General features: G+C 36.2%; 1 protein-coding gene across 1 annotated transcript; it reads right to left on the bottom strand.

The window, feature by feature from the left end:
- Positions 1 to 67: 67 nt before the first annotated feature.
- LOC126366176 (monocarboxylate transporter 9-like) lies at positions 68 to 9,866 on the bottom strand. Its single transcript, XM_050009137.1, has 6 exons — positions 9,504 to 9,866; positions 7,914 to 8,184; positions 7,389 to 7,724; positions 6,648 to 7,244; positions 4,220 to 4,411; positions 68 to 1,340 (listed from the first exon to the last, which is right to left on the bottom strand). Exons 1-6 carry the CDS (start codon positions 9,576 to 9,578, stop codon positions 1,192 to 1,194), a joined length of 1,620 nt encoding a protein of 539 aa, XP_049865094.1. The 5' UTR covers positions 9,579 to 9,866; the 3' UTR covers positions 68 to 1,191.
- Positions 9,867 to 13,008: the final 3,142 nt, after the last annotated feature.

The following is a 13,008-nucleotide window of genomic DNA, read 5'->3' as shown; positions in this document are numbered from 1 at the left end:
TAGAAAGAATACCAAATCACATTAAAAGTGTTCTTTTTAATTTGACCACAGAAGTGAACCAAAGTAGGACTTCGAAATATTTGTTTATTTGCCAAATGCCTTAACAATTTGTACACAATTTACTTTACCTAATTAAGTTTTACCTATATAATTTAAGATTAGCTTTGTATCTGCAATGTAATAAGCCTCAGACTTGTATTTACAAATAAGTTATATAATATCTTTATACATTGTAAATATGACCCAGATTTGTAAATAAAGTGGAATTGTCTAAACTTTACCCGACTTTAACAGTTTACTATGCTTCCATAAATATAGTTTGATTAATATGACAGCTGTCAGAACATTTTCCTGACCTGTCTCTTTCGTCTGTCCTGTTGTCAATTACGTACATACATAAACTCACGCCCTAGATCCAGAGGGTGAGCAAAGCCACAAGTCCTTCTATCGTGTGGGTTGTGAGGTAGATTACCAACCATCTTCTTCTTCTATCGTGTGGGTCGTGAGGCGAATCACCAACCTCATCAACCCTGATGTCAGGGTTATTATTGACCCGCCATAGGCCCCTCACATGATTCATGTAACGACTACGTACTTACATATCAGTAAGTCGTAACCGGGACCAACGGCTTAGGTACTGTGCCTTCCGAAGAACGGGTCATCTTACTTTTGGCCAATCAGGTGATCAGCCTGTAATGTCCTAACCAAACTAGGGATCAGAAACTGATTTTTGTGATTTGTCCCCACCGGGATTCGAACCCGGGACCTCCGTATCGTGAGCACAACGCTCAACCACTGGATCACGGACGCCGTTAAGCCTAACAAGTGAAGTCCTAAGATGGATACCATGAACCTTAAGACGACAAGGGATCAGCCTATTCGTCCTTAACAATTGTCCACTATGTTAGAAAGAACACAAGCTATCGGCGGTCTAATTAAGCAAGCTATATTTAATGGAGTAAGTATACTTATAATATAATTTCATGGCGAACAGGTCAAAATTTTTCTTTGGATCGGTATTTGGTCACAATTTCTTCATAATTAAATCTATATTCGTTTCATTGGCACTAATTTCATACATTAATTTTAAATTGAACAAATATGAAAACTAATCCTTGCTCCACATTAATTATCACATACTGATCACAAGTATAAAGTCATTATTATAATAAGACGATAAAATCGTCTTCTTTAAACATTTCCAGTATTTTCTGCAACGTTTCTATTCTTCATTCTGAAGTACATGAACTCAGTGCACCATAGGACGACGGTTACCATGGTAACGACGTTGAGCACTATAATGGGAATTTGGTATGAGCCTGATGCCTCACGCAGTCGACCTGAAAACATTTATCAAAAGATAAGTCTTATCTTAAAGAGAGTAAGTAATAAGTTAATAAGATTGCAAATCTTACGGTCACGAGCACTAATATGATACACTTTGAAACCATGTCACATTAACATTGTTGACAAATTAAACCGTAAGTCTCATTAAATGTCAAATATGATAGTGTGACAGAGTGTGATAAAGTGGGTACATGATATTGCTCATAACTGTACGAGTTATTATGAAGTATTAAAAATTCTACTAGATGTCTATGAATTATTATTATTATTTGTATGTCGTTTCCATATCTCGGGCTTATGGAGTCCCGGACTTTTGAAAGGCGTGCGTGGGGCCGAAGCCAACACGTAGAGGCCCCTTAAGACAATTTAATCTAAATGTTGTGTGACACCAACCGGCGATTATCTCTGTATGCACTATGGGAGTGCACCCAAAGACAATCCCCGGTTCGTGTAGGATTATTGCAGATTATGGGAATAAAGGGAACTGGGCTATTGGGTTGGGGGTTAGTGGACCGGGATACTGGAGCTCCGGGGACTATGGCGTCTGTTCGACCAATGTTAATAATAGAGATACAATGAGCAGGTGGTGACTCGCCACTCACTGGATGGGCCACCTATCTAGCCGTCGCGACTGGACGGCAAGGCAGCAACATGGTTGTGAGCGGCTCAGGGTGTCGAGATTGTTTTTACGTACAGAATGCATTCTGTACGTAAAAACAATGCAAACTATCTAATTCATATATCGATGGCTTAATTCGAAAGTGACTCTTATCTGTTTGCCCGTCTGTTACGTTTTATTTTCACGCCTAAAACGATTTAGATAAACATTGGCACATAGATAAACCGAGTGACAGACATAAAGTACTTTCCAGGCACAGATTCAACCCAATCCGTCCCGCTTTTCCAGTTCTGTGTGCATTGTGCTTTATTTTATGCTACTCCAAGGCCGTGATCAACTGTTCGATTAGATAAACGATGTAGGTATTTAATTAGAAGACACGTTATACTTAATTATGTGATTTGTTGCTCAGCCAACCGGAAATACAAATTGATGTTCGATAAAATGTTTTATGATTAGGTACCTTTTTATGTCATTTTTGAGTTTGACTCGTTAGAAAGAAAGAAAGAAAGAAAGAAAGTTTATTCAGTACAACAAACAAGTAACAATTATAAATAAGGCCCTGGCTCCTAAACTAGTATAACTGTATTTCAGGAGCCAGTGTCTTCCCAAACTGACATACTTCATTATTATTTGAGGTACAATAATATACTTTTTACTTAATAACTATGGTAATTAAAATGAAAAAGGAAAAAAAAAAGATAAATAAAATAAAATAAAGATACAACAAACAAAGATGTGTGTGTGTGTGTGTGTGTGTGTTTGTGTGTGCGTGTGTGTGTGTGTATTATAGGAACCAAAATTGTGGGAGAAAATTCCTTAGAACTAGAAAAAAAAAAAGAGTTTGAGATACCATCTAACATACTGGTAGAAGAAAGTTCTCCACCTTTTCAGTGTTGACTTCCAAGAGATAGTTTCGCAAAATATTTTTGAGGTTGTGATTACTAGAAGTTACAATGTTAAGTTTTTTATTAATAATATTGTACAGCCTGGGTGCCATAGACTTATAGAACCTACGTGCGAATGCGGACTTAAAGGTAGGTATCGGGCAAAGAAAGACTCTTTTGTTGGAAGGCAGCAGGGGTGGCACATCTATGCGATGGTACCTTCGAACACACTGGTAGACAAATAGCTTCCTCACTGTAAGCACCTTAGTTCTGCGATAAACCAAATCTGTAGGGTGACGTTTTGGTAAGAGCATAAGAACTTTGAGAACAGCGCGTTGCGCTCTTTCAAGCTGTATTAAGTATGTTGAGGATGCTGCCCCCCAGGCGTTAATACAATAATTTAATAAGCATTCACCTAAGGCTTTATAAACTCGTAATAATAGCGATTCGTCAGCTACTTGTCTTAAATTCTTGAATACAAATATAAGTTTCCTAATCCTACCCGCCATTAAAGCCAGATGATGGTCCCACTTCAGTTTATCGTCAATCATAACACCCAGATATTTAGTTACATTGACACGATCCAATGCACAGCAGCTACAGGTTATTACCGTTAGGTTTTGATTGCGATTGCAGGGATATGTATGGATTTTGATGCTAAAGTTGTCTGGCTGCTCACCAGCTTTTGTTTTACTAAAGCATAGAAATTTAGTTTTGCCTGTGTTAAGCGACAGTAGATTGTCTTCAAGCCACGTTGTGACTTGGCTTAGTCCGCGCTCCGTAATCCTTTGAACATCATCCCAGCTGGACCCATGGAACATAAGGGCAGATCTTTCCCTTCGTTCAATCTTTAAACACTTGATGGAATCTTTAAGAATTTTAACTGAGGAAGTAGGTGTAGCAACCTATACGTAAAGATGAGAATCAGTTCTTGTTTATTTTATTAAGTGTGTATTATAAAATTAAATTCAATTACTTTGGGCAGCCACTTTCTGTCGATACTATAATACTTCTCATCAAAAAACTCGAAACTGACTTCCGATTATTGTTAACCAAACCAACTATTTAATTAGATTTTAAATTTGAATTTGGAACAGTAATACCTGGGTAAAATGACATTAACTTTTTAGTATTTAATATTTTTCTGGTAATCTTTCTTTAACATAAACTTGGGAAGTGTTTCGATTTTTTGATGATAATTAAATGTATTTTATGTCAAAATTAGAACATTTTTGAAGTCTTTGCATTACTTACTTACATAGTTAATATGGATGGATTTAATTAGTTCTAGCTAGTAATCCGACCAAGTAACCTACCATTCGAGGCAAAAACACTTATAAATAATAAAGTAAAAAAGCAATCTTACCTAGCAAAGACCCAATAGTAATAATGATGATTCCGTTGAAGAACATTTGAATCCCGGAAGCGAAGGGCAGTCGCTCCAAGGGCACATGGTTGGGTATTACAATGTTCATGTATACTGTCCGCACGCCTTTCGTGATGCCCAGCGCGAGAGCCACAAGCAGCATGCCCACGAATGACGAGGTGAACAGCATCACTGGAATACACAAGTAAGTACATATCTGTAAGTACATATCTGTAAGTACATATCTGTAAGTACATATCTGTAAGTACATATCTGTAAGTACATAACTGTAAGTACATATCTATAAGTACATAACTGTAAGTACAAATACAAATGTACTTTATTGCACACAACATACAAAACAAGTTTTACACACATGTACGAAAGATACAGATCATAAGTCCAGTGGATGAAGGAAAGTAGAATTACAGCACGATGGAGGAGGAAGGGCCTGCTATTCAGGAATAAAACCGCCTATTGTGATTATTTTATAAAATCAAATCAAATCAAATATACTTTATTGCTCAGAACTAAATTTCAACAATCAGACATAACACATGAATACAGTACAATTTGGGCGGCATAGTTCCAGGTAACAAACATCTGTTTTTATCCGTTTGTACATTGTATTGAGCATATATTTTTGTACAATAAAGAATTGATGACGTGATCCAGGCGATTTCGGCTACGGCGACTGCTTTAACTCCGACGTTCATGTGGTCGCATGTGGCTTATAGCCAATCTTGTTGGAAAAGATCCTCGCACATAGCGGGCATGTGAGCACACCATTTAAAGTATAATTGATCGCCGTAGGTGGTCGGGCTTTCAATTCATCGCGCTTGGCATCTAGCATCAAGAATTATTGATTGATTGCAGGGCCGGAAGGGGACGTGAAGCATCTTATCTAACTTATTCGATCCCACAGCTGGACAAAGGCCCCCCTCAGATTTTTCCTCTCAACTTTGCACGATCTCCGATCTTTATGTAATGTCATATATAATTATAATATATACGTCTGATATAAATAGGTATATGTATGTATTTATATTTTATTTTATTCTTTATTTATTTATTGTTTTTTTTTTTAATTTTATTTTTGTTGTTTTTAATTGTTTTTTTTATGTTAGTATTTTATAATTATATTGTAATAAATGTTTCTTTTCCACTGGCTGCCTGGAAGAAATTGTTGCTTAGCAATAAGGCCGGCAGATTGTACTGTATCATCCATTTGTGTAAAGTTTTGTATGTTGTGTGCAATAAATTATATTTGATTTGATTTGATCTCCGTCGAATCTCTAAGCATTATTAAGGTCGTCACGCCATCCTTTACGCGGTCTGTCTAGACTTCGGACTTCTGATGAGAAGCATGTCAAGAAAAATAAACAGACATAGAAAAGACAGTGTCTGTTTCCACGATGGGATTGGGAGTTTATTTATGTAGGTACATTAATTATGTACCTATGGTTAGACAGATAAGTACCTACAGAGCACAGGTACAGATGCGTCTTAAACTCGTCGTCCCTAATAGCAGAATTAGGTTAGGTTAGTCACCTGATTGTCCGAAAGTAAGATAATATGTGCTTCGGAAGGCACGTTAAACCGTTGGTCCCGGTTACTACTTGCTGATGTAAGTATGTAGTCGTTACACGAGTCATATCAGGGGCCTTTGGCGGCTCAATAATAACCCTGACACCGGGGTTGATGAGGTTGGTATTTCACCTCACAACCCACATGATAAGATGAAGTAGGTGTAACTAATACAACAGTAATAACCTACTAACTAATAAATAAACAAGTAGTGCAGTTGATATAATTATTGTTTGATTTAAGATCAATATATAATATAAATATGATACGCTAACTCGATAGGTACTCAATAACAGGTTATGCAAAACAAATTATGTATTTTGCACGACCCTGTGTTATGTGACATAAACATTCTACGCGCTTCTTTCTTTATCAGACCATGTCTAGAGCAAATTAATTTAATGAATATTATAGTGTTCATAAATACTGGAAATTCGTAAGGTATACCTACATTACGTTTTTCTGTTATCACTGATAAAATCACTGACAACACGCTCAGACGGAAAAAGTAAATAGTTGTTATCTTACTGAGTGAAAGCATAGTAAAAGAGTGAATTAGACTATAGTTTTCACATTAAACCTGTTTACATTGTAAGAAAGTCAAACAAACAAGCAGAGGTCAGAAAACCAAGCATTAGCAGACGATTACAAAGGTCAACGACTTTATGGATCAGTAACACAAAGAGTCGACTGACCGACATTGTTAAGCAATAAACGAATTTAAAATGATACATTCAAGTGTAATTCTGATAAAGGACAAAGGGACAATTGGAATTGGCTCACTAGAGAAATATCTTTGTAGTTCACTTTCACGCAGCACTTAACAAATAATGATACTTACTCGTCCTGGTAAAGATGACAAGTAGCAAACTTATCAAATACATAACTCTTGGAGGTTTATTGCACCATTCTCCAATAAAAGGTGACACAAATCTAAACAATGTGTCCGAAAATCCTATCACAGCCATTATCTTCGCAATATCTTCAGTTTGGAACTTCATCATGTCGTTTAGGATTATAGGAAGTAGAAGAGAGAAGTTAGTTTCGACACACGAAGCTAAGGATAGACCAACGAGAATATTCACGAATATAGGGTCGGTCAAAAGAGTCAGATCAAAGAAAGCTACGAATTTTTGGAATAACGTCTTGTTTTCATTTTCATCTTTTTCTTTGTGGGTGATTTCCTTTTCTTTCTTTTTGAGTTCAGGTTCGTTGAATATATTGATTGAGCTGCCAAGATTAATTTCCTGAGATTCCCACCATTTGTATCGAGACTCTGATAGAGGCGGTTCTGGGGACTTCCTGCGAATGTCAGGGTGCGATATGGCGTTTCTGGTTTCGAGACTTGCAGAGCTCGAGAGTGATCTCATGGATATACTCTTCGGAGCCGGTATACCATTCTCTATAGATTCTTCGAGACGTGGTAGAGATGATATTCCTGAAAAGTTTTATATTTTGCGGTTAAGTATATTTTTATAGGTTTGGTAACATGGTAGAGACTATTTATATAAATTATTTGTTATGCATGTTCTTATACTTTTACAAATAAACTAGAAACCTTCTTAGAATGCTATATACTAACCATTTGCTTTAGATGAAGTGGTGACACTTCCATTGATTAATTCCACATCCTTATTCAAGGGTTCTAACTCTTGTTCAACTACAGGTTCTTTTAAGTACCATTTCGCTGGTCTAAGTAAACACGCTCCTACTAAGGAATGTAGGCAAATTGCTCCTAGAATAAGGACGGCGTATCTCCAGCCGTACGCACTCATTAATGCACTCATAAGAAGAGGCATCAAGATCGCTCCCAGTCCTGTCAGAGACATTGCTGCCCCTATTGCCCTTGCTCTTTTCTCTTTGAAGAATGAGTTTATTGCTAATGCGAATGCTGCCATCACTGCAGCGATACCCATTGCTGAAAGTATACCAAGTAAGTATCATAAAACAGTTCCGAGGGGTAACAATAACAATATTTTGCATATCCAAAAAAACAAAGTCGGAAATGCCAAAATATTTGCAAATCGCGTCTGGTAACACAAAATACTTTCTGATTTCTATTCTGATTTTGTTCTTCTGGATGTGGTATTTGTTGATAGTTACTTACAATTAATAATACTGTAAGACAATATAAACAACCAGAAATTGGATGCAAATGCCGTTATTATGAGGCCGATTGCGATGAGCAAGGCTCCAGTAACGGCCACCTTCCTATAGCTGAACCTCCTGAGCACAGGTCCACTGAAGAACGAGAGTAACATCCCGATGCCATGGTTCAGTGTGATGATGAGTGTTCCCTGGGTCGCCGACAAGCCCGTGTCAGAGAAAGCTTCTTGGAAGACCAGCCCAAAACCGGCAATCAGGGGGAGAACTACTACCTAAAAACACATTGAATATAAGCTCACGAACGAAAGGTTTTATTATTACAAAAAAGTAGGGTTGCGATTGACGCATTATCTTACCTGATGGTAAGTGAATGATGTTGCTTAAATTGGTAACCTAGCAAAATAAATGCTTTTAAGGAATTCTAATTTTTGTAAAGTATAAAGAGTGCTTAGAAGAGTTGCATTTCTATTGCACGACATCGCAAATTTGCAGTTTAAATGCAGAAGGGTAGCGTAATTTGTCTCACCGCCTTAGCATCAGCTAACCAAACATCAGTTTGGATGGTGTTAATATGCAATAGTATCATACTTGAGAACAAAACAAAGGACTGCACTTGCAATGCATCTGTATTCACCCTTACATTTTCTAGAAAATCTTTTGTACCTAATTGTGATGTTTGCGTCATAATTTCTAAAACTTATCTAGCCTCATTTCTCTATTGTGTCATTTTATTTGAACAATTTACACAGACACCACAAGTTAAACAGTGGCTTGTATGAACATGTGTATAAAAGAGCGTTTAACTATTTGTTCTGTATTTAATTTCTATCGAAAGCACGATGATTGGTACGCCACTGTCGCTGTTGTAAATGTATCATTGTTGTAAATCCAAGATATCGATAACTAGTCGCGAGTAGCAGACATAATATTTTTATTAATCTACTTCAGTCCCATAACAAGAAACATCAGTTGAACTGTAAATGATCTGTTGAAAAACATGTTGCTAGAAAATTATACAAGCTGGCTAGATTCCTCTGAAATAAGTATATTACTTATTGTTGAAGTAAGTAAAATGTTTATTTTTCAAAAATATTGTTACGATAAAAACCTATTTAAACCAATTCCTCGGTTGGTCTATGGGGGTGGAGTTCGCTTAAATATACTATGTATTAAAATACGACAAATAGCTAAGAGATTATTTGCATAAATTGTTTGAATAAAGATTTACAAAATTTACTTTTATTGCACTCCTGACGTAGGTATGTCGACAGGCTCAATTTTGCTTAGAAACTGGTCCCTAAAGAATCACTACCATAATTTCTTGTGAGTTGCGAAGAAGACTGGTATACATTGATTGTGAAAACTCAACATAAAATCGACACATTAAAGTTTTCTGGAATATGTTACTCAATAGGTCTACACAGCTACTGTATTTGGAATTTGGAATTTGTACAGAAAAGAGCAACTTCAACATCAAATTTATGGTTGTATGGCAACCGGTGGTCATAGAGAAGCGACAACCATTACTGCCAATGTCCAGAAAAGAGCATTGTAGTGTTTTATATAGGTAATTGTTTTTCCAAGTACTTACATTGTTTAGAGCATATGCTAATGTGATCACCCATCCGTAACCTCCATCGGGCGGTACCTTGTTCGCTCCGGACATTGTCACTATTACACAAGTCTAGTAATCACTAATTACAAACATTATCTCACTTCAATCTCTCCATAACATCAAACAGTCACTATTGCACATGATTTGGTATAACTTGCTGTTTTTCCGTTACATTTGACCCGATTTATGACGGAATTGTTTGACACTCAAAAGTTATTGCACTCCCTGACCCGTGACTGATCGTGTTCTGTTCTCAACACGTTGTGAAGCTAGTACATTAGCTAATGACATTAAAGTAGCAGAATTCCGACTCGTTATCACTTTGACTTTAATGTGTTGTGTTATCTAGAATGAAGTTTTATTTGTTCATACACAATGTTCACTTGCGACTGTACCAGTCGACCCGATAGCTTGCTTTGATGGTAAATAGTTAATTTATTCCGCGACGCACCTTGTAAGTAAGAGTTCAAATGGCATGTCGAAAACAATCGGTTCTGTCGAAAAATAAAGAATGTTCATCATATTGTAGAGTTCTTCAAAAAAAAAATATTCTTTACGTATTTACCTCAGATAATAATGGGTAACCAGACTCCCGCGAAATGATCGTACTAAATAAGTTCATTTTGGGTTAATTCCGGTTACTTAGCTTTTTTTTTAAAGATGTTTTGTTTTAAGAAGATATGCCTTTTGATTATTAGAAGTGTATAGCGAAGTGTATATGTACATATATTTATACACTTCTGCCTATTTCTCGGGGATACAGGCGTGTCTGTGTTATGTATTTGTGTTGCTTAAGGGAAGATCGTAATATCTATGCGTCCCTGGTGTTATGTAAAAACACATGCTTGAAATTAGAAATAGCCTGTAATATTTTAAAATTATTTAAATTAACAACAGGACAAAAGGCAGCACCCTGATGCCATGATATTAAAAGGGTTGCCATAATACAAAACATAAATGTTAGTGTGTACTACACAATTTCCAAATGTTGTCCTGTGGTTCGAAACGAGATAATGCCGTCCACAATTCGTAGATTGGCAACTATATTAATTTACCAATTTGATGATTCAATTCGGAGAGGAAGTCATCATCGTACAAAACTGAGGAAATTTAAATTCCGCCCAGTAACAAGTAAGAGATTTTTTTCTTTTAAATATATGAAAAAACTTTATCTATTGAATATTCGGTACTAGATTTTCCAATATACATATATGTATACCTAATAAAACTCGTTTATTCAAAATATAGTTAAGTCTCTAGGCTAAGTAATCTTGCCAACTGATTTTGATTTTAAATCCATTTGTCATAGAATTGCAATATGTACTGCACGTTAACCTCTATCTATCGAGCGAGTTCAATGAATCGTGGTGATAACGAAAATGTGTCGCAATTGAAACGAAACACAATCTCGGACAGACTATTTAGTTTAGTACTTATGGATTTATACACAGGTACTAATTCAATACTAATTCACGCTCACAATCCCGAATGGGGTAGGCAGGGCCGCAATTAACCAAGAGACCACATATAACCGCTTGATGTGAAAACCTAAGATGGAAATCAACATCTCCCTAGCATTATCCCGTTTTTCAAAGAGTCCGTTTACCTGACCTGAAGATTTGACAGGTCCGGTTTTTTACAGAAGCGACTGCATGTCTGACCTTCCAACACCAAAAAAAAAACTAGCCCAATACAGGTTAGGTCATATACCTCCGAAAATGCATTTCTCGGGAATATGGGTTTCCTCACGATGTTTTCCTTCACCAAAAAGGATGAAAATGAAAGAATGAAAAGAAAGATGGAAAAAAAAAGAACAAGGAAACCTTGTGGCGACAAGGGATTAGCCTATCGTCCATAACAATTGTCTATCATGTTAGAAAGGACTCTATCCCACCCCATTACGGAGTAAAGGCATCAATTTATGAACCGAATTAACTATAACAAAATTAATCCGACATTTGTCTCGTATTTCGGTTAAAACATTGTTTTATCTAACGCGAATGCGATGTTTTACGTGACCAATCGTATCAAAGATAATGCGGTCACGCATCGAATTAGCTTATCATGCCTAATCGTAATCAGTATGTATGTAATTGCAAAGAGGTAATCAACCATTGGTAGGATTAGCGTTGAGTATTTATTTTATGATTATGCATAGGAATCATGCCGACTTGGCAAGACAGACGAACGATTATGATCTTATTGCCATTGTGGAAATCTACAGGGAAATTAAGAGACAATGGCCCCGACTCCCGCAGACACCTCCTAATTTTATTTCAAGTTATACCCATCATTTTCTTTTCCGCCGAAATGGAAAGGGACGGATGATTGACAATTGTTAATTTTAATATGAATGAATAACCCGAGCGAATAAAACAGGCGACTCGCTATGCAACCCGTTTGACGTGTGCTGTCGACTAATTCTGTCGGGTTATTAGCAAACATAAAATTTTGGGCGGGTGTTTTAAATTTGTGCCTAAAATTGACGTGTGTTCCATAAGTTTTATGCCTGTCGATTACCTGTCCCTTTCTTTTTCAGCGGGTAAGAAATAGACAGGTATAACTTAAAATAAAATTAGATGGTGTGTACTGGAATCAACACTATTATTAAGTTGTCTTTGACAAAATAAAGAGACAATATTAAGTTGTCTCTTGATAACTATATTCCCAATGAGGGACTACGTTTCCCAAAAGTAATATAGATGGCGTTGTAGAGATTTAACGTGATAATTACCTATTTTCCCATTACTCGGGTTTATAATTATTCAAAAATACTATTTAATGGTTGAATAATTGTTGCTTGATATTTGGATCACATTACGTATACGTAGAATTTGGTTGCTATCTATATTGCTTCTCTTTATTTTGATCAGAATAAAAATGAGTGGAAAATGTAATTGTGCCGGGTGATTTATACCCAAAAACAAAGATAAAATATGCATATATCTGTTATTCATGAAAGCTGGTTAATCAGCAGCATATATTGCAGCGCCATCTATATTTTTATGAGGAACGCAGCCTGGAAAGTCCATCATTGGGGTAGTGTGAGATATATCCATCGTAAGATGAACTGAATACCTAAGTTTTACCGAGCTATCCTGTTAGACCAACGTGTTAACTAAAGAACTAAACCCAACTAAAACGACAGTGTGAACTAAGGAAACAGTATGGCAAGATATTACATAATAATAACTTACACACATTACGTCATAAATTCATAATACCTATCTAGCGAAGTTAGCGAAACCTAAACTACTATTATGTAGGTCTGTTTAATATTTTATTCTGATCGCTCTCCTTTAAATTAAATTATATTTTTTACGCAAGTGCACTACTTTGCTATACACTTCACAATAGGAGCTAAAGGAGAAAATCTTATCTCGTGACAATAATCTGATTGAAATATTACTTATCAGTATCAAAATTATCATCTGGATAAATCCGGTATTCTAATTCTATTTACATTTAATTTATGACCTAT

This window comes from Pectinophora gossypiella, chromosome 4, assembly GCF_024362695.1.
Source record: "Pectinophora gossypiella chromosome 4, ilPecGoss1.1, whole genome shotgun sequence".
Classification (NCBI taxonomy): Eukaryota; Metazoa; Arthropoda; class Insecta; order Lepidoptera; family Gelechiidae; genus Pectinophora; species Pectinophora gossypiella.
This window is presented reverse-complemented; position numbering and strand designations above follow the sequence as displayed.